Below are 23,004 nucleotides of genomic sequence, written 5' to 3'. Positions count from 1 at the left end.
CATATATGCTTAATGAACAAAAGGTTAGTCAGTTAGTTACTATTTTACAGATATTACAAACAAACAAGTCACCTTCATATCTCAACTGTTAATTAGGCCACATTCACCCAACCATGTGAACATTCAAAGGTATAGTTTATGCTTGTGAAAATACTTGTTCATGTGTATTCAAAACCATGTTTATGTTTATTGTCACATCAAGTTTTTCAATAAACGTTTAATTTAGTGCTTCAACTTCCCTTTGAACCGTCCGATTGAAACAAACATATGCTAAACATGAGCTAGTTAAAAGGCCGAAACTTATATCTACATACACGTTGGTTACATAATACAAACGTGTATATATATATATATATATATATATATATATATATATATATATATATATATATATATATAGGGGCGGAACATTTAAGGGACAAAAGGGGGTATCCGCCCCCCTCGATTTCGGGAAAAAAAAATTACACTAAAAAAAAAAAAATTTACGAAAAAATAAGGTTTTTTTTAGTGTTTGTCCCCCTTCGATTAGTTTCTTACCCCCTTCAATTAGTTTCGCCCCCTCTCGAGTCGGGGTCAAGTTCCGCCACTAATGTGTGTGTATATATATATATATATATATATATATATATATATATATATATATATATATATATTTGCATATGTAGGATAGGTAAAGTTAAAATATTATATGCTAGCAAAATTTACATGTTCAAGTCTTATTTTGTCCTTAAATGAAGTATTATAGCTAAAAATGTTCCTAACAAACAAAGACAACCCCATGTTATGAAACTTGTTTCATAACATTTGATCCCCATACATTTACCATTCTCATTTTCAAGCCCTTGATTCCGATAAAGTAATGCCGCCATATTTCCAAATATAAACGACCCCATTGGGATATTCGTGACCAAAATGTTATGGTTCACGCCGAAGTTATTGGTTCCAAAAAGCTCGGCAGTTGTTGAAACAGATATCGATGTGATTGCACCCGTGCATATCCCGATTGTGGCCGTGCTTATATGAAGACATATGTTATTATCGTTGATAAGTAAGAAAAATGCTGACGTCATTGGTACCATCATAAGTGCTATAAGTCCTGGTCTTGAAACTTTGCATTTGGTCCTGAAAGATTGTAAATTAAAGGTTGATATTTAAGTTATGTACGTTTGATAGGAATAGTGGTAATGTGCAATAAATGAGAACCAAAAATGGTGGCTATAATGAGACTAGAAATTGAATTATTTTCAAATTTCAACCATAATATTCCATGTCAACAATAATGCGACAATAAATATATTATATATATGTATGTAGAACACGACCTTTTTTGGGAGTATAAACTTTAAGGTTGATTATTTTTCCACGATATTGGGTTTATAATGTTTGCATTAAGAGCCACGCAATTAAATTAGACTTATATTATATTAGTCTCTCTGTCTCATTACAAGTGTCTACTTACTTTTTGCACATAGTTTTTGAAAATCCCACTAACTTTATTCTTCACCAATTAGAAATCTTCTCTCCCCAGAATAACCTCTTCCGATTGGTTGAAATACAAAGTGGACACTTGAAAAAGGACGTCCCAAAATAGAAATGTGGACACTTTAAGTGAAACGGAGGGAGTATTAAGTTTTTGTTAAGTGCATTTGATTGATTCTCACACACAATTTTTTAATCCATGTACACATAGTTATCTATTTTACTCTTAATTATACTTATAATAATAATATAAATTCAACGTTCTAAATTAATTTAGGAGCATAATTGTGAATTTATGAGACAAAAGTATACATGAATTAAAAAGTGATGCGTAAAAATCACCTTCCTTGATCTATCCTTTCTCTCGGTGTATAAGTTATACGGAGTATATTATAATAGTGTTTTTCAAATAAATTTGTGTGTTTATTGTACCATGTATCCAAGGTGACACGTTAGAAAAACAAATTTCATCAATCTTTTGTTTTTGTTGTAAACAAAGTATGTTTCTCCCGCTTTATTGAAGCATTTTAATGAAACATAAATTTAATTAAATTATATATTTTTCCGTGGTTTGCTAGCGCCTAGTTTTCTTGCCTATATCTCAATAATGGATGTTTTAATTTCGGGTATCTAAAAACACGTAAATGTTTATTGCGTTACGATTTTTTTTTTTTTTTTTTTTTTTTTTTTGCCTAATTTCACGAAGTACTAATTAAATTATTTTTCAAAGACTCAACAAAACCAATCATGATCCCTTTACTTTATGTACAAATTATAGTATTTGACATGACTCTAATATCATGTGATGTACCCAATTTTTTACTTTAAGTTTTCGAAGCTAAAATAATCAAAATTTGCCAAACCTAGTACGCGACGAAATTCCATGATTTACAAAAATAGTAAATTATATTATAAAGAATATTGTTGACTGATTATTTAATTAATTACAGCTAATTAACTCACACGTGTTATAATTCAGTAGGCTTATAACTACCTTTAGTGGTTTGATTCTTGATGTTATAATTCAGTAGGCTTATAACTACCTTTAGTGGTTTGATTCTTGATGTTATAATTCAGTAGGCTTATAACTACCTTTAGTGATTTGATTCTTGATTTAGAATACTAATAATGAAGTGTAAGAACAAAGATGATAATGGAGAGAAAGAAAGAAACACTTTGTAAGTGTGAGAAATGGTGCAAGTTTAATGCTTGCATTCATGAGTATTTATAGCCTAAAATCTCAATATAAAAATACATACTTTGTGTACCAAAATTGACTATATGTATACACCAAAATTGACTATCCATATCTATATTATTATTATTATTATAACACTCCCCCTTGGATAGCAATTTTATTTTGTTGAAGATCAACTATAAATTACTGCCTCGTTAAAAACCTTGCTAAAGAAAACCCAGTGGGAAAAAAAACTTTAGCTAAGGGAAAAAGAGTGCAGCATGGAGTTGACTCCCCCTCAAGTAGACATCGCTTCAGCTGTTACATCTTTTGAACATGTCTCATGCCAATGTTATGAACGTGTGTTCTGAAAATAGCAGTTGGAAGTGCTTTCGTGAAAAGATCAGCAGAGTTTTTGCTAGATTGCACATATCTCATTTCAATCTGGTTGTCCTTAATGAGATTTTGAGTGTATGAGAAGAATCTAGGTGGTATGTGTTTTGTTCGGTCACTTTTGATATACCCTTCTTTCATCTGTGCTATGCAAGCTGCATTATCTTCAAAGATAGTTGTTGGACTTTTATCGCGTTCTAGTCCACAAGAATCAGTAATGAGTTGTGTCATTGATCTCAACCAAAAACATTCTCGAGTAGCTTCATGTAATGCAATCACTTCGGCATGATTTGACGATGTAGCAACAAGTGTTTGTTTTTGAGAACGCCATGATATTGCAGTACCTCCATTTAGGAATACATATCCAGTTTGAGATTTAGCTTTATGTGGATCAGATAAATAACCTGCATCTGCATAACCAACCAAATCTTGTTTTGATTCGTTAGAATAAAATAATCCTAAATCAGTAGTTCCTCGAAGGTATCGAAATATGTGTTTGATCCCATTCCAGTGTCTTTTGGTAGGAGCAGAGCTGAACCTTGCCAACAAATTAACTGCAAAAGAAATGTCAGGTCTTGTACAATTTGTAAGATACATAAGAGCTCCAATTGCACTAAGATATGGTACTTCTGGTCCAAGAATGTCTTCTTGATCTTCACATGGACGAAATGGATCAGCTTCAACATTGAGTGATCTAACAACCATAGGAGTACTTAATGGTTTTGCCTTGTCCATATTGAAACGTTTCAAAATCTTTTCAGTATATGTTGTTTGATGTACAAGTAAACCATTAGGCATATGCTCAATTTGTAAACCAAGGCAATACTTGGTTTTTCCGAGATCTTTCATTTCAAATTCTTTCTTTAGAAGTTGAATGGCTTCATGGATCTCTTTATTTGTACCTATGATGTTAAGATCATCAACATAAACAGCTATGATCACATATCCGGATGTTGTTTTCTTAATGAAAACACAAGGGCAAGTAAGATTATTTGTATACCCTTTGCTTATCAAGTAATCACTTAATCGGTTATACCACATACGTCCCGATTGTTTTAACCCATATAAAGATCTTTGTAATTTAATCGAATACATTTCTTTGGGTTTTGCATTTGATGCTTCTGGTACCTTAAATCCTTCAGGTATCTTCATATATATATCACTATCAAGTGATCCATATAGATAAGCAGTCACAACATCCATGAGATGCATTTCTAAATTTTTAGAAACTGCCAGACTGATTAAGTACCTAAAAGTAATTGCATCCATAACAGGAGAATAAGTTTCTTCATAATCAATTCCCGGTCTTTGAGAAAAACCTTGAGCTACAAGTCTAGCTTTATACCTTGTAACTTCATTTTTCTCATTTCTTTTTCGGACAAAAATCCATCTGTATCCTACAGGTTTCACATCTTTAGGAGTGAGAATGATGGATCCGAAAACTTTTCTTTTATTGAGTGATTCTAATTCAGCTCGTATTGCTTCTTTCCATTGAGCCCAATCATGTCTATTTTGACATTCAACCATAGATGTTGGTTCTGGATCATCATCATTATTCATGATGTCATATGCAACATTAAATGAAAATTTCTCATCAAGATTTTTCATTTCATTTCGGTTCCATAATATTTTTGAATATGCATAATTGATTGCAATTTCTGTATTGACATCATCAATCTCCTCTGCAGTAGGAGTACTGATTTGTGGTTCTTCTTGAACACTTTCTTTTACTTCATTATCAGCTGATTTTCTTTTTCGAGGATTTTTATCCTTTGAACCGATTGGTCTTCCACGTTTCTGACGTGGCAAAGATTCATGAGTGACGTTATTGCCAGCTTTTGGAATTTCAATTCGAGCTGGAGTATTTACTGCTGGTATATATGATTTTGTCACCGTTTTTGTATCTGTAAATGCATCAGGCAATTGATTTGCAAGTTCTTGTATATGCATTATCTTTTGAACTTCTGTCTCGCATTCTTTTGTGCGAGGATCAAGATACTTTAATTGAGGTTCACACCATGAAACATCATTTTCTTTATTTTTCATTTCTCCCCCTAATCTAGGGAACAATGTTTCATTAAAATGACAATCAGCAAAACGTGCTGTAAAAACGTCACCTGTCATAGGTTCAATATACCTTAATATTGAAGATGTTTCATATCCAACATATATTCCCAACCTCCTTTGAGGACCCATTTTTGTACGTTGTGGTGTCGCAATTGGAACATACACTGCACAACCAAATATTCTAAGATGGGAAATATTTGGCTCTTGACCAAAAGCAAGTTGTAGGGGGGAATATTTATGACTTGCACTTGGTCTGATGCGAATCAATGCAGCAGCATGTAAAATTGCATGACCCCATATAGATACAGGGAGTTTTGTTCTCATTATCAATGGTCTAGCGATTAACTGTAAACGTTTAATCAATGACTCGGCTAAACCATTTTGTGTATGCACATGAGCAACAGAATGTTCAACAACAATTCCTATAGACATGCAATAGTCATTAAATGCTTGAGATGTAAATTCACCAGCATTATCAAGTCTCACCCTTTTAATGGTGTAATCAGGAAAATGAGCTCTCAATTTAATAATTTGGGCAAGAAATTTTGCAAATGCCACATTACGGCTTGATAACAGACAAACATGAGACCATCTGCTAGATGCGTCTATTAGAACCATGAAATATCTAAATGGTCCACATGGTGGATGAATTGGTCCACATATATCACCTTGAATTCTTTCAAGAAACATTGGTGATTCTTTCTCAACCTTAAGTGGTGAGGGTCTAGTTATCAATTTTCCAAGAGAGCAAGATGTACATGGAACCATTGTATCATGATGGATTTTTCTATCCTTTAGTGGATGTCCATGAGTACATTCAATAATCCTTTTCATCATTGTTGATCCTGGATGGCCTAATCTGTTATGCCATAAACTGAATACACCAGGATCAATATATTTTTCGTTAACTACCATATGTATTTCTGGTACATTTATATGTGTATAATGTAATCCAGAACTAAGTCTTGGCAGTTTTTCAACCACATGACTCTTGTCAGTGATACTTAAATATTTCTCATTTTCTGTTGTCACTGACTGATAATCATACCCGTTAAGGTATATGTCGGAGAAACTCAATAAATTTCTGCTTGACTTGGGAGAAAATAAGGCATCATTTATTAAAAATTTTGTACCATTTGGTAGTATGAAATTTGCCTTTCCTATCCCTTTTATCAAGTTAGCAGGTCCTGATATTGTATGTATAGTTCCTTCCGTTGGTTTTAGATCAATAAAATATTTCTCGGATTTAAGTATAGTGTGTGTAGTTCCACTGTCTGCTATACAGAGATCTCCACCACTTGATTGATGTTGTATTCCAGCAAAATTCATATTGAACTTCATATATAAGAAATAAATAGTGAGTACATTAATATTACACAATATTTTAAACGCAAATAGATAGTACTGAAACATTTAGCAAACATAATGACAAAGACAGACGATATTAAATCGTTTATTTTTCAAAAGACACACAACTTAAACATTCAAGAAATCTTCATATAAATCAGATGGTTTCTCAGTGACTGTTGGATCAATATTATCCACAAAATTTACTTCCTTTTCTTTACCTTTCAGCGAATCCTGATACATCTTAACAAGATGTTTAGATGTTCGGCAAGTATTAGCCCAGTGGCCCATTCTACCACATCTGTAGCAAGATTCTTCAGAATTTTTAGAAGAATTTTCTTCAACATCTTGTTTAATGGGCTTGTTATGTGGTTGATATTTATATTTTCGTGGATTACTATTTCTTTGACCACCACGGCCACGACCACGACCACGTCCACGCCCATTACCATTACCATAAGGATGGTTTCTACCATAGTTATGGCTTTTGGCATGATGATGGTGATGGTTATTATAACCACGACCTTGCCCGCGTCCTTGTCCCTGTTTATAATTATTTGCAGTATTTGCTTCAGGGATTGCAAGTGTACCAGTAGGACGGGATTGCTGATTTTTCATTAATAGCTCATCATTTTGCTCTGCAACTAAGAGATATGAATTAAGTTCAGGATATGTTTTGAACTTTAGCATTCTCAAATTTCTTTGCACTGTGATGTTTGCAGCATTCATTGTGGAGAAAGTTTTCTCCATCATGTCTGCATCACTAATTTCATGTCCACAGAATTTAAGTTGTGAACATGTATTATACAGAGCTGAGCTGTATTCATTTACTTTCTTAAAGTCTTGGAACCTTAATGTTCTCCATTGTTCCATTGCAGCTGGAAGTAAAATTTCTCTTTGATTATTGAATCTGCTTTTGAGACCTTCCCATTGTTGGGTTTTGTTATTGGGTTTCCAAATATGAGTAAGTATTAACAAGCCCAAGCCCAACAAAATTAGGCTCATTGCTTGGTTGACTTGATCAAGCATAGGAGGGCATCTTAAAACATCAAGTTGCAGCTGTTTTTTCATTATCAAGAGTGAAGAGAGTTCAAGAAAAAGAGAGAAAAAATCCCAATTTCCGTCACTTCTTACAGCAGTCCAGAAAACCTTCGATCCCCGGAGATCCGACCGTTGAATCTTCTTCATTTTTGGGCTGTGTCTTCCTGACATCAGTGCCAAGGTTTTCAACCGTTGAATTCGTCTAAAAAGGCCTGTAGGTCGAGTTATTGCTGCTGGAGCAGAGAGCAGTTTTTGGGTGATTTATTCCTCTTTTGTCTTTATTTATTTCATATACTTGTTGATTGTTCTTGTTCAAGAGTATGATGATGTTGTATACCTCTAGTTGATCTAGAGAAGGATTATTGTATTGCTCTCCTTGTTGATGATAGTGGAATTTAAGTGGCTTACGAGTCCCGTGGTTTTTACTCTCGATTTTGAGGGGTTTTCCACGTAAAAAGTCTCGCGTGTATTGTGTGTGCTTGATTATTCGTTATTAGTTGATTTGCTACTGATTTGGGGACTGATTTGGGTTGGTTTTGATATAGCTTGTTTGTTAGTTTCCTCACGGGTTCATACGGGTCGGGAAATGCTTGTCAAACGGGTTTGTTTCCGCTTTGTAGATTGCCCGTTGTGACCATTTTCCCATCAAATTGGTATCTAGAGCTAGGTTATTTGATTTGACTTGTGTGAAAGATGGAAGCTAATACAAGTAAAATGATTAGTTTAAATGGTTCAAATTATCATGTTTGGAAAGGTAAAATGGAGGATCTTCTTTATGTGAAAGATTATTATTTGCCTGTTTTTACTGAGGATAAACCTGAGGAAAAATCTGATGCTCAATGGAAAATTTTGCATAGACAAGTATGTGGGTATATTCGGCAGTGGGTTGATGATAATGTTGTGAATCATATTACTGGGGAGACTGATGCTAAAGCCTTATGGAAAAAGCTTGAGCAGTTATATGAACGAAAGACTGGGAATAACAAGTTGTTCTTAATTAAGCAGATGATGGCTTTGAAGTATCATGATGGGACTCCTATTACAGATCACCTAAATGCATATCAGGGTATTATAAATCAGCTTGCAGGTATGGGTATCAAGTTTGAGGATGAGATTCAGGGTCTCTGGTTACTTGGTACATTACCGGACTCTTGGGAGACTTTTAGGACATCTTTGTCCAACTCTGCACCGAATGGTACTATCACCATGGAATTGGCTAAGGGTAGTATTTTGAATGAAGAGATGAGAAGAAAGTCACAAGGTTCCTCTTCACAGTCAGATATCTTGGTCACAGAAACGCGGGGGAGAAGTCATAGCAGAGGTCAGGGTAAAAGAGGCAATCATCGTAGCAGCTCACGCAAAGGCAAATTTGCTAACGTTGAGTGTTATAATTGTCATGAAAAGGGGCACACAAAGTGGTATTGTCCAAAGTTGAAGAATGAGAAGAAAAAGGCATATGACAAGAATAAACAAAAGAAAAGTGATGGTGGTGATGATGATAAGGTTGAAGTTAACGCTATCACAGATGAGTTCTTTGTTTGTATTGATTATGATATGATCAATCTTACTCATGATGACACGAGTTGGATTGTTGATAGTGGTGCTACATGTCATGTTGCAATTTGTAGAGATCACTTCTCATCTTACACTCCAGGTGACTATGGATTTGCTAGGATGGGTAATGCCGGGTTATCAAAGATCGTTGGTATTGGAGATGTTTGTTTGAAATTTGACACGGGAATGGAGTTAGTTTTGCATAATGTAAAACATGTTCCGGATATGAGACTTAATGTTATTTCAACAGGCATTCTTGATGATGATGGTTATTATAACGGTTTTGGTAATGGTATTTGGAAACTAACTCTTGGTTCTATGATAGTGGGAAGAGGCAAGAAAGACTCAAGATTATACATCACGCGTCCGAAGATCATCCAGAACATTGTTAACGCAGTGGACAATGTTGATTCTACTGAGTTGTGGCATAAAAGACTTGGCCACATGAGTGAAAAGGGGATGTCTATCTTGTTCAAGAAGAATGTGTTGTCGGGTGTTAGTGGTATTGATTTGAGTAAGTGTTCTCACTGTTTGGCAGGGAAACAGACCAGAGTTGCGTTTAAGAGTCATTCTCCTTTTCGAATGGAGAACATACTTGATCTAGTTCATTCGGATGTTTGTGGGCCTATGAAGACTAGGACACTTGGTGGATGTTCCTACTTTGTTACATTCATCGATGATCATTCCAGGAAGGTGTGGGTTTATACCTTAAAGTCAAAGGATCAAGTATTTGAAAAGTTTAAGGAATTTCATACACTAGTTGAAAGGCAAACGGGGAAGAAACTCAAGTGTATTCGGACTGATAATGGCGGTGAATACATTGGCAGATTTGATGCTTATTGTAAGGAGAATGGTATTCGGCATCAAAAGACTCCACCAAAGACACCTCAGTTGAATGGCTTAGCAGAGAGGATGAACAGAACTTTGGTTGAGAGAGTTAGATGTTTGCTTTCACATGCAGGGTTGTCCGATTCCTTTTGGGGTGAGGCTTTAAATACGGCAGTTCATATTATTAATCTAACCCCTTGTGTTCCTTTGCATTTTGATGTTCCTAACAGGGTTTGGAGCGGCAAAGATGTTTCTTACCGTCATTTACGAGTTTTTGGATGTAAAGCTTTTGTTCATGTTCCCAAAGATGAGAGGTCAAAGCTTGATATGAAGACTAAGCCATGTGTATTCCTCGGCTATGGTGAAGATGATTTTGGGTACAGGTTATACGATCCAGTTCAGAAGAAACTTGTACGAAGCCGAGATGTTGTTTTTACAGAAGATCAGATGTTAAAAGATGTTGAGAAGACAGATTCAGTTCCTCAAACTAGTGCTGATCTTGTTGATTTGGATCCAGTTACTCCACAACATGTTGGAGATGATGTTCATAATGATGAACATGGTACTGATGATGATTATGCTCCGGAGCAGGTAGAGATTCCAGTACCAGATGTGCCCCCATTTGTCCCACTTAGGCGGTCTACTCGAGACCGTCATCCTTCTGTTAGATATTCTGCTGATGAGTATGTATTAGTTACTGATGGGGGAGAGCCAGAATGTTATTCAGAAGCAATGAAAGATGCGCATAAGAAAGAGTGGGGTGAAGCTATGCAAGATGAGATGAATTCTTTGCATGAGAACAATACTTATGAGCTGGTGAAGTTACCTAAAGGCAAGAGAGCTTTGAGAAACAAATGGGTATTCAAAGTGAAGACAGATGAGCTTACTTCACACCCAAGGTACAAAGCTAGGTTAGTCGTTAAAGGATTCAGCCAGAAAAGGGGTATTGATTTTGATGAGATTTTCTCACCGGTTGTGAAGATGGGATCTATTCGAGTGGTTCTTGGGTTAGCTGCTAGTCTTGATCTTGAGGTTGAACAGATGGATGTCAAGACTGCTTTTCTTCACGGTGATTTGGATAAGGAAATCTACATGATGCAACCTGAAGGTTTTCAGGTTAAGGGTAAAGAAAATTATGTTTGTAGACTTCAGAAAAGTTTATATGGGTTGAAGCAAGCACCGAGACAGTGGTATAAGAAGTTTGAGTCGGTTATAGGAAAGCAAGGCTACCGAAAGACAACTTCAGATCATTGTGTTTTCTTTCAGAGGTTTGGTGATGATGATTTCATCATATTGTTGTTATACGTTGATGATATGTTAATTGTTGGTAAAAATATTAAAAGAATTGCGCAGTTGAAGCGAGAATTGAGTAAGTCTTTTGCTATGAAAGACTTGGGGCCAGCAAAACAGATTCTTGGCATTCGGATTTCTAGAGATAGAGGTGCTAAGACGTTACATATATCACAAGAGCAATACATTGAAAAGGTGCTAAGTAGATTCAACATGAAGAATGCTAAAGTGGTTAGTTCCCCTCTTACAAACAACTTTAAGCTAACAGAAAGAGATTGTCCTACTTCAAAGGAGGATGTTGAGGAGATGGATATAGTTCCATATGCGTCAGCAGTTGGTAGCTTGATGTATGCTATGGTGTGTACTAGGCCAGATATAGCTCATGCGGTAAGTGTTGTTAGTCGGTTTATGTCAAATCCGGGTAAGAAGCATTGGGAAGCGGTTAAATGGATTATGAGATACTTACGAGGTACTTCAAAGTTAGGTATCACATTCGGAAATGGAGAGCCGGTGCTTGTTGGTTATACAGACTCAGATATGGCAGGAAACAAAGATAACATGAAATCCACTTCTGGATATTTGATGACTTTCGCAGGGGGAGCAGTTTCATGGCAATCAAGGTTACAAAAGTGTGTTGCATTGTCTACAACCGAGGCTGAGTATATGGCAGCAACAGAAGCGTGCAAAGAACTATTGTGGATGAAAAGGTTTCTACAAGACCTTGGGTTTAAGCAATCACGATATGTGGTTCTTTGTGATAATGAGAGTGCGATTCATTTGGCTAGAAATTCTATGTATCATAAGCGGACAAAACATATAGATGTGCGGTATCATTGGATTAGAGAACGTCTTGAAGATGGTTCGTTTGAACTTGATAAAGTTCACACCGATGATAATGGTTCCGACATGTTCACAAAGGCTTTAGCAAGTGAGAAGCTCAAGGTGTGTTGCTCGATCGCTGGGATGGCGATTCCTTCCTCATAATTGGAAAGGGGGAGATTTGTTGGGTTTTGTTATTGGGTTTCCAAATATGAGTAAGTATTAACAAGCCCAAGCCCAACAAAATTAGGCTCATTGCTTGGTTGACTTGATCAAGCATAGGAGGGCATCTTAAAACATCAAGTTGCAGCTGTTTTTTCATTATCAAGAGTGAAGAGAGTTCAAGAAAAAGAGAGAAAAAATCCCAATTTCCGTCACTTCTTACAGCAGTCCAGAAAACCTTCGATCCCCGGAGATCCGACCGTTGAATCTTCTTCATTTTTGGGCTGTGTCTTCCTGACATCAGTGCCAAGGTTTTCAACCGTTGAATTCGTCTAAAAAGGCCTGTAGGTCGAGTTATTGCTGCTGGAGCAGAGAGCAGTTTTTGGGTGATTTATTCCTCTTTTGTCTTTATTTATTTCATATACTTGTTGATTGTTCTTGTTCAAGAGTATGATGATGTTGTATACCTCTAGTTGATCTAGAGAAGGATTATTGTATTGCTCTCCTTGTTGATGATAGTGGAATTTAAGTGGCTTACGAGTCCCGTGGTTTTTACTCTCGATTTTGAGGGGTTTTCCACGTAAAAAGTCTCGCGTGTATTGTGTGTGCTTGATTATTCGTTATTAGTTGATTTGCTACTGATTTGGGGACTGATTTGGGTTGGTTTTGATATAGCTTGTTTGTTAGTTTCCTCACGGGTTCATACGGGTCGGGAAATGCTTGTCAAACGGGTTTGTTTCCGCTTTGTAGATTGCCCGTTGTGACCATTTTCCCATCACCCATAAAACATGGGGATCTTCTACAGTCACATAATTATTTTGTAAGCATTCATCAATATGTTGATGAATAAAGCAACATGCCGTAGCTTGTTCTTTTTCAGAACAAGTGTTGTTTTCATTTATGGTTTCAAGAATGCCCATTGATTTAAGATGCATTTTTACTTTTATAACCCATGGCATGTAGTTGTTTCCAGTTGATTCTAAAGGAGTAAATTTAAGCTTTTCCAGATTCGACATTTTCTATTATCAAAAATTAAAACAAACATCATGATAAATTAGAGTCAATTTATATTCATAAGTATATAAACATTAAACATAAATTTAATATAACATAAATGATAAGTAGGTGACAGTGTCGACCATGTGTAAGCAATCATAAATAAATGTTATATAACAAAAATATAAATATTAGTAAACATAAATGAAAAAATTTGGCGACAGTGTCGACCATATATTTTTTCAGGTGGTATAACCGACCTATATCATTCTGGTGGTATAACCGACCATATATCATTTTGGTGGTATAACCGACCATATATCATTTTGGTGGTATAACCGACCATATATCATTTTGGTGGCAGAGCCAACCATATTTAGTATTAAGATTATCGTGCTGATAACGTGTTATAATTCAGTAGGCTTATAACTACCTTTAGTGGTTTGATTCTTGATGTTATAATTCAGTAGGCTTATAACTACCTTTAGTGGTTTGATTCTTGATGTTATAATTCAGTAGGCTTATAACTACCTTTAGTGATTTGATTCTTGATTTAGAATACTAATAATGAAGTGTAAGAACAAAGATGATAATGGAGAGAAAGAAAGAAACACTTTGTAAGTGTGAGAAATGGTGCAAGTTTAATGCTTGCATTCATGAGTATTTATAGCCTAAAATCTCAATATAAAAATACATACTTTGTGTACCAAAATTGACTATATGTATACACCAAAATTGACTATCCATATCTATATTATTATTATTATTATAACAACACGCACCAATGTTTTCAAATGATTAATTATATATACTTTGGACTAGAACTTTGTAAGTATAATCGAACAATTTACCCATCTTGGTTACTTAACCCATGTTATTGGATTGTTCTTGATACCTTAACATTGATGTTTAATGCCGAAAGAATATTAGAATTTTTTTTTATTTTTAGGTAAGCGGGAAACCCTCCTATGAACGAGCACATTGGCTCCCCTATAGAAGGTAAAATCTCGGGTAATCAAGCCCCCGGGGGCGAGATCTAGTACCGGGTGAATTGCGCATTATGCGCACCCTCTAGTCACACTTCCTTTTTGAACAATTTGGCATAGCCAGGAATTGAACCCGGGTGGTGTGCTTCATTGGGCAACTCGATAGCCACTCAGGGAAGCCTGAATGGTTAGAAAATAGTATTAGTATAAACCAATCATAAAAAGAGAAATATAGGATCACAAAATATAATAAAAAGTATCTTCACATAAATGATTTGTAAATGAGCTGTACAAAGGGATTATAGAAAGAAAAATATGCGTAAAATAAATCGATTACTGTGTGATTGGATTAATGGAATTCATTTGCCACTTCATTCTGTGAAAGCTTATTTGTAATTTTATGTAAATGTAACATTTTTCCAATTAACTTTTTACGCCAACCCCAACGTGCATAAGACTATTGTACAAATTCATAACCGACATTTTAAAGTGAATTTATAACCGCTATATACAATATTTTTATGCATATTAATAATAGCTCCAGGGTTGCCGTTATAAAATATCTTTTTTTTTTTTTTTTTTTTGAAAAGCAAAAAGTATTATTATAACTTATAGAATGTATCGTTACAAGGCCCTACATTCAACCTATACAATGTATGAACAATAACGGAGCGAATGGACATATTGGAATATAAACAATTGAAGTAGGAATCGGGAGCATCGAAGCCTTCTTAGCAAAATGAGGGAACGAACTTGATAGAGACAAGCGGGGAAGGAGGATGCAACCGTACCGATCAAGCGGCGACAAAGTTGACAAAACACCAACCCATTTAATCTACCCACATAAGCTAAAGAAAAAACTCCGGCACTACCCGATTTCTGGGGATTCGAATTAGCCAATTCCCACGCGATTTGGAGATGGAACCGAGTAAAACGTAGGGTTTAAGAGCCATTGGTGCCATTCAATAGGATTTTTCTTCCGTGTTCGGGTTGAGATCCAGCTATAGCTTTGCGATTGAATTTCGGAGATGATCATAGCAGGGTTCCACATTTTATTTGAAAAGACTTTTAAGTTTCTATGTTTCCATATAATATAGCATGCTATCCATTTGGTGGCAAGCCATAAAGATGATCCAAAGGCGTTTTGTGGGAAACCTTGATCGGAGATGATGGCCCCGTTTATGTCGGAAATTGAATAGTTATTTTGATTCCACCAGTCAAGTATTTGTGTCCAGATTGAGGAAACCTTAGGGCAAGTGATCAGCGCGTGTTCAATGGATTCGATATGATGTTCGCATAAGGGACATAGGATGGTGTGTAGATCAATTCCTTTTTTATCTAGTTCACTTCTAGCAGGTATCTTTAGCTGTATGACCCTCCAAGTAAAAATGAAGACTTTTTGTGGGACGAATTTGTTGCGAGGTATATCAATGTTTCGAGAATGGATACCGTATTTGAGTGCATTGATCAGATTTGATAATGATGATGTAGTGAATATGCCAGAGGCGTCGAGGGTGAATTTCCATGCATCGGGGCGATCTGTGATACACACGGATGATATTAAATTGTTGAGTTCCGTCAGATCATCCAATGCCCGGCCGCTAGGTGGACGGGACCAATCCCAGATTCCAATAGACTTGGAATTATCATACGATATTCTGTCGGCAACAGATGCTTCTTTTTGAGATTCCAACATGTAAAGTCTATGGAAGAGAGATTTGAGGTTATCGGATCCGATCCATATATCGTGCCAGAAACTAATCGAGGTGCCATTACCGATGCGCTTTGAAATTGATGTTGTGAAGTGAGTTCCTAACTTGTCCGCGGCTTTTCCGGCCTTAATAATCTCCTTCCAAATGGTGCGACCTGAAATATTCCTGCATAAAACATTAGTATCCAACCCCCCTCCCGCCCCATAAATACTTTTTATAATATCTTTTTCATATTAAAAAATACATAACTTTATAAGAAATAAAAAGATGTATAAAAAGTACCTTGATATATGGTAATCAAGTAGGCAAGGAAAGATACGGCCAAAGAATCCAAATGAAGAAGCTAATGATACCAACGAAGATGTTTTTGAACTCCCACGAGACTCAACAATTTGTCCCAAATTGTTCAAATACACCATGCCAACTGTTGCACCAAACATATACACAAAAAAATATAACCAAAAATTCAATCTTTTTACCATAACTTTAGCACCCATTTCTTCATCATCATTAGACATAAACTCACCTTCATCTTTCACCCCATCTTCATTTACCACCCCTTTATTTTCTTCCACCATGCTACTTACATCACATACTTTCTTCCCATAATTTCTTATCATGCATTTATTCTCCATTCTTTCTCTTAAGTTTTCCATTAATGGGACAACTAATAGTATCAACAAAAAAACACATAGACCACATAAAATTACTAATGGTGTAATTAGTCCTTTTCTTAATCCTAAGCTTGTAATCACAGCAAAAGTCCCAGTGAATATTGTGATTGAAAAGATGAAAATAAATCCATTTGATAAACTCCTTGATCTTGGCGTAGTAACCACTCGAATTAACGGTGAAGTGATTAAACAAACTACAGGGGGTAAAGTGGAATTCAACAAAAGATATGATCTTGCTCTTTCTATAGATGATGATGACTCAAAAAACACATCAACCACATCAGAATAAATCTTTGCACTTAACCCTTGATAACTAGTCGATAAACCGACTGCTAGTTGTCGATCAAACTGGAAATTTTGTATCGCGATTATGTAACAAACCGTGTTGATCCAACAAATGCTATTGCCAGCCAAAGCAGTTAGTAAAAATACTAAAGTGTAGGGTAAAGAAGATACTTTATTTGTTACAAGGAATAGATATTGAACACCATAACCGATGAAACCGAGCGTTGAACCGATTAAAAGGACAAGCCATAAAGGGAGATAAACGGCTGCTAAACCCGATAAGAAACCGAATATTTTGCCTGCATCAGAAGCAAAAGCTAAATTGTTGAGTTGAAGTTGTGAGAGTGAAAGAAGGAGTTTGAGTTGAGATGAATATGCTGGGAAATTTGTGTTTGTTGCACTTATGGATTGGAGCCAAATTGTACCAACTAAACTTAGCCATTGAAGTGCCATTTTAATTAAGAGCTTAATTTCTTGACAATATTCTTGATGGTTTTTAAGGTTTTTGTAATGAATTGTTTGATGGTGTTAATATATGTAGTAGCTACAAGGTTTGTGTGAGTGTTGAATATTGGTAGAAAGAGTGAAGTAAAATATGTGGTTTTATGTATGGCCACCAACATTTGTGATACACATGGTGTTTGTTTGGAGAGTTATTACAGAAGCATATAATATAAATATATGAATATGAATATGAAAATATGAATGCATGATGAAGGGTGTATTTAAGGAGTTGTATACGCAAGGATTACATCAAAGTGTCCAAATCATTTGTATTGTTTCATGTTATACCAACGCGTGTATGGATCCACAAAAAGTTTATTAGTATGAGAGATTTAGAGTGCTCCCAACCAAGACACAACTTCCTTTTCCGAACTAGCCGTCACATCAACATCAAATCATCACTTCCTTTCCAGGATTAACCCAGGACCAAAAACTACCAACAGTGAAATACTTCTTAAAATAAATTGAGACCCACTTAAATTATTTAATTAAAGATGTTACAAGCTTTAATGTTAATGGTATAAGTAATATATACACATTTATATCCGTCCATCCGTCCAGAAATCTTTCAAGAATGCACGAGCAGGAGAACGAAGAGGAGGGCGAGCTTCAACACAGAGGCTTCAATACAGGCCTTGGGAGCGCTCTTAGTAAAAACAATAAAATTACGTACTAATGTATTTAGTTTAAGACGGCTACAAAAGATAATAACTTTGACTACCTTTGACCTTAACAGTATAAATGATCTTCGTCCAACTTATAAAGAAAACTAGTGATTAATTCTAGTTATGAATTGGTGTGCAAAGATATCTTATTATGATCACTAACTTAAAAATAATTAAATTCGTTTTTTCCGGTGGTCGAATATAAATTACTAAGATATAAATCGACAGTAAATGAAAATATAGGATTGAAATACATATATGGCAATCACATATACAAAGACATAAATCGAAAGTAAATGTAAACCTCAGATATAAATACATATGGGCATTTACATATTCAAATTACAAGTTTTTTTAAGGGTCTATCACCATAATGCCAAAAAAAAAAAAAAAAAATGTGTTATGACATATTGACCGGAATTTTTCCGTATTTTGATCCGAAAATCTAACAGATACATTGTGATGATCCATATCAAAATGTGCGAGATTCTGATAAAAATATAAAAAATGATATATTTTCCGCACAAAATGAAAAGTTTTCGTATGGGCTGATTGACTTAAAGTTTAGGTCACGACTAGAAAATTTTCGGACATGATTGAAAACTTTTTGGTTACACTGATTCGCAAGCGATTTGCGACTAGGTGACTAGAACAAAAGTTGGATACGCCTATTTGCAAGCGATTTATGTATGCCTTGGTTTTCAGATTGCGATCTTTAGATTTTAAAATGTCTTTTTTTACTTCGCTCCAATTTAGTAACCATTTTTTCCCCTAAAACCGTATACTTTTTCAAATCTATCTGTTGGCAAGCTATATATTAAAATTAATCCCAAATTTTTTTGACATTCGACCTCGTATTGCAATTATTTTTTTATATATTCGATGTCATATATTTTGGGACTTCAATTGTTTACCAATAGTCAGTTCTGATCGAAAAATAAACGGTTTACAAAAGACGGTGAATACATAGGGGTAACAATCAAAAGATATGATCTTTAAACGACGGTTAAGAGTCACTAATGAGGGTTCTGAACGAGATGTCGGAACTCACTCACCCGATGATTTCCCGTTACGAACATTAATTGCAGTCCTACCGCCCTAGGAGCGACAAATCCATTCGGGCATCGCGTGTAGTAAAACTCCCTCGGATGGAACCCGGACACATGACATCCGAGACCTCCAAGGTCCATGAAAGAGCCGGGTAGGCTTAACGGAAATATTTTGCAGCGTATGAATGTCGAACTTTTGACCTCCCTTATGGGAAGCATGTCACCACCAATCCACCACCTTGACCTTCATATGAAAATCACTTGTGAATCGGCGTATTTGACTTTTGACCCTATCGTTTATGAATGGGTTAAAAAAAATTTCAGTCATGACTGAGAAATTTGTGGTCGCGACCGAAACTTATTAGTCATAACTGAAAAATCAACCTGTACGCAACAATTTTTGTTTTGCGTGGATATATATATTCACAATTTTTTTTTTATTTTTTTAATATATGGGTGATAACCCCTTTTATGAACTGATGAAAAACCGTGTGTACTTTTAAATTTTATAAACGCAACGGAACATAAAAATAAACATCTTTTATTAACATTAGAATTAACATCATTTATTTTATTATAAACTTCTTCACGATTAACGGTTCACAACAATATCCAATTACATCACTAATAATTGTCAAAATAATAAATTCATAAAGTCGAGTTTAGATATACCTTTCCGAATTGATGTTCACGCATAGGTTGAAACGAGTGTTCAAAGTAGAACATCTCTACAGATAGTTTACAAAGTACGTCAAACAAACACCGAAGACTGATCTTGAATATCCAAATATTAGAACCACCAAACACACAATTTGTGTCTGTATGTTAAAACAAAATTCAAAGAAAACTGTTTTCTTTGTTTTGTTTATAAACCAATAGCAAATATATGTATTGTGTGTTTCGAGTATCAAGATAACAAACAAACACCTTTTGTCTTATATCTCGACCAAAGACAACAAGAACTATAATTACTTTGGTCGCTGTGGGCTGTATGTCACAACCCAACAAGCTTGTGGCCCAACCCACTAAGATTATGACCCAATTAAGAGTTTTAACCCAAGAACCTCATGGAAGGCCCAAGAACATCATGGAAGCTCCCTAGAACTTTCCCATGAGTTCTTCCATGGAATGGTATGGAATGTTCATGGAAATATCTATCTCCATGTATATACTTGAAGTTTCTAGTACTTAGATCCTAACCATTGATTTAGATTAATCTTAGCCATCCATTTTGTGTTAGGAGTAGTATAAATAGGGGTGGTCTCATTTGGCACACCATACCTCAAATCTCAAACATTCTCTCTTGTAAAGCATTCTCAAGCAATATAAGTATTTTCTTCAATTCCACTTATTCTATAATATTTTCTCTTTTGGTTACTTGAATCGTTATAAGGTCCGAGTAAGGCTGACTTAGTAGAGACTAAGTGCCGCACGTGAGCTTATCGAGATAAGTCCGTGACATTTGGTATCAGAGCCAGGTTGATTCAAGGAGATGGCAACCGAGACAGAGAAGAATGTAAGCGCAACAAGTGGTGTGATGGGTGATGAGACTCGTGGTCGGGTAGAGACTCGCCAAGGAGCCAAGAAGAACCGAGGTACGTCTAAAGACTTTGTCGCAAACTTGGACAAGAGGATCATGGATGTAGAGACATCCATGGACGACGTGAAAGCAAAGGTCGAAGACGTCCACCAACGTTTGGATGGTTTGGATGGGGACTTTGACGAATTGAAAGATGATTGCAAGAGTGCAATCAACGTGCTAGACGTTGACATGCGACGTGAGATCCATGACTTAAGGGGTATGCTCATGGGTGAGATTACGAAGTTGTGAGGCGAAATGGAGGGGGAGGTCTCCACTATTCACCAACGCCTCGTGGATTTACAAACCAACATGAACTCTTGTTTGAGATTCATGGCTAGTGGGGGTGGCAACACTGGATGCAATGCTCTGAAGGTGGACGTTCCTAAGCCGTCACCGTTCGTGGGGAAGCGGGAAGCCCGAGCGGTTGATGATTTTATATGGGAGATGGAACAATACTTGGAGGGAGTCAACATAGTGGATGATGCAATGAAGATCAAGACGGCAACCCGTTACCTGAAGGATACCGCAGCGTTATGGTGGCGTCGTCGATATGGAGATATCGAGAAAGGTATGGTTACTATTGATACTTGGGATGATTTCCTTACTGAACTTAAGAATCAATTCTACCCCAAGAATGCTCAAAAGGATGTGATGAGTCGTCTACGTAAATTACATCATTCTGGGACGATTCGGGAGTATATTAAAGAATTCACGAACCTTAGCCTGGAGGTCCCAGATATTCCCGATGATATTCTTCTCTTCTATTTTCTCGATGGTTTGCAACATTGGGCTAAAACGGAGTTGGAGAGACGAGGAGTCCAAGACCTTGCCACCGCAATTGCTCAAGCGGAGGCACTAGTCTACCATGCTAATAGGAAAGATTCGTTTAAGTCAAAAGATAAGAAGGTGAGCCATGAGAAAGGTGGGGGAGATAAGCCCGCCCAATCAAGGAATGATAATACACGTAAGCCACCAACCGGGAATAACAAGAGCATAAAAACTTCTTACAATAATGATGGATATTTCATATGTGATGGACCGCATAGAGCCCGAGATTGTCCGAAGAAAGCTAGTCTTCATGCTATGGAAGCTCAAAAGGCGGGTTGTCAGGATGAGGAGCGGTGCATAGGACCAATGCATATCCTCAACGCAATCAAGGCCAAGACGGAGATACCCAAGGTAGTGGCTAAAGGACTCCAATTCGTAGATATTAACATTTGTGGAGATCGGGTACGAGCTTTGGTGGATACGGGAGCAACTCATAACTTTATCTCCACCGATGAAGCCAAAAGGCTCGGACTTAAGGAAACAAAAGAGAGTGGCATGATGAAGACGGTGAACACGAGTGCCAGACCGATTAGTGGGGTGGCTAAAGACGTATATGTGAAGATTGGAGAATGGGAAGGAATGATTGATCTCTCAGTCGTGCCTATGGACGACTTCAAGTTGGTACTTGGGATGGAGTTCCTAGATAAGGTACGCGGTTTCCCTATGCCGTTTGCTAATTCACTGTGTATCTTGGATGGTGAGAAGACTTGTATGGTGTCAACCGAACGTGGAAGCAAGAGTGCATCCAAGTCACTTTCGGCCATGCAATTCAAGAAGGGGTACAACAAGAATGAGACATGCTATTTAGCGGTAGCAAAGCAAGAGACGGTTGAAGATAAGGGAGAACTAGAGGTACCCAAGGAAATTGAGAAGGTCCTTGATGAGTTCAAGGATGTCATGCCCAAGGAGTTACCAAAGAAGTTACCACCTAGAAGGGAGGTTGACCATGCGATCGAGTTGGAGTCGGGATCAAAACCACCTTCCAAAGCCCCATACCGAATGCCACCACCCGAGTTGGAGGAGTTGCGAAGACAACTCAATGAGTTGCTGGATGCGGGATACATCTGACCGTCAAAATCCCCGTATGGTGCTCCGGTGCTATTTCAAAGAAAGAAGGATGGGTCCTTGAGGATGTGTATAGATTACCGGGCACTCAACAAGGTAACTATCAAGAACAAATACCCAATCCCACTTATTGCTGATTTGTTCGATCAACTTGGGAAGGCGACATACTTCTCCAAGTTAGACTTGAGATCGGGATATTATCAAGTCCGAATTGCCGAAGGAGATGAGGCTAAGACCACATGCGTGACGAGGTATGGCGCTTATGAATTCCTAGTCATGCCCTTTGGCTTAACCAATGCCCCTGCCACATTTTGTACTTTGATGAACAAATTATTTCACCACTTCCTCGACAAGTTCGTCGTGGTGTACTTGGATGACATAGTCGTGTATAGCGATACCATGGAAGATCATGTGAGGCACTTGAAGCAAGTATTCCAAGTACTAAGGGACAACGAGTTGTATGTGAAGCTATAGAAATGTTCATTCGGATTAGAGGAGGTG

General features: G+C 36.6%; 1 protein-coding gene across 1 annotated transcript; it reads right to left on the bottom strand.

The window, feature by feature from the left end:
• Positions 1 to 708: 708 nt before the first annotated feature.
• Positions 709 to 17,300, bottom strand: LOC139841736 (protein NUCLEAR FUSION DEFECTIVE 4). Its single transcript, XM_071831941.1, has 2 exons — positions 16,134 to 17,300; positions 709 to 1,122 (listed from the first exon to the last, which is right to left on the bottom strand). The coding sequence occupies exons 1-2, from the start codon at positions 17,261 to 17,263 to the stop codon at positions 717 to 719; spliced, it is 1,536 nt and encodes a 511-aa protein (XP_071688042.1). The 5' UTR covers positions 17,264 to 17,300; the 3' UTR covers positions 709 to 716.
• Between the last annotated feature and the right edge of the window lie 5,704 nt (positions 17,301 to 23,004).

This window comes from Rutidosis leptorrhynchoides, chromosome 4, assembly GCF_046630445.1.
Source record: "Rutidosis leptorrhynchoides isolate AG116_Rl617_1_P2 chromosome 4, CSIRO_AGI_Rlap_v1, whole genome shotgun sequence".
Classification (NCBI taxonomy): Eukaryota; Viridiplantae; Streptophyta; class Magnoliopsida; order Asterales; family Asteraceae; genus Rutidosis; species Rutidosis leptorrhynchoides.
Note: the sequence above shows the minus strand (reverse complement) of the source record. Positions and strands in the feature narration are given on the sequence as shown.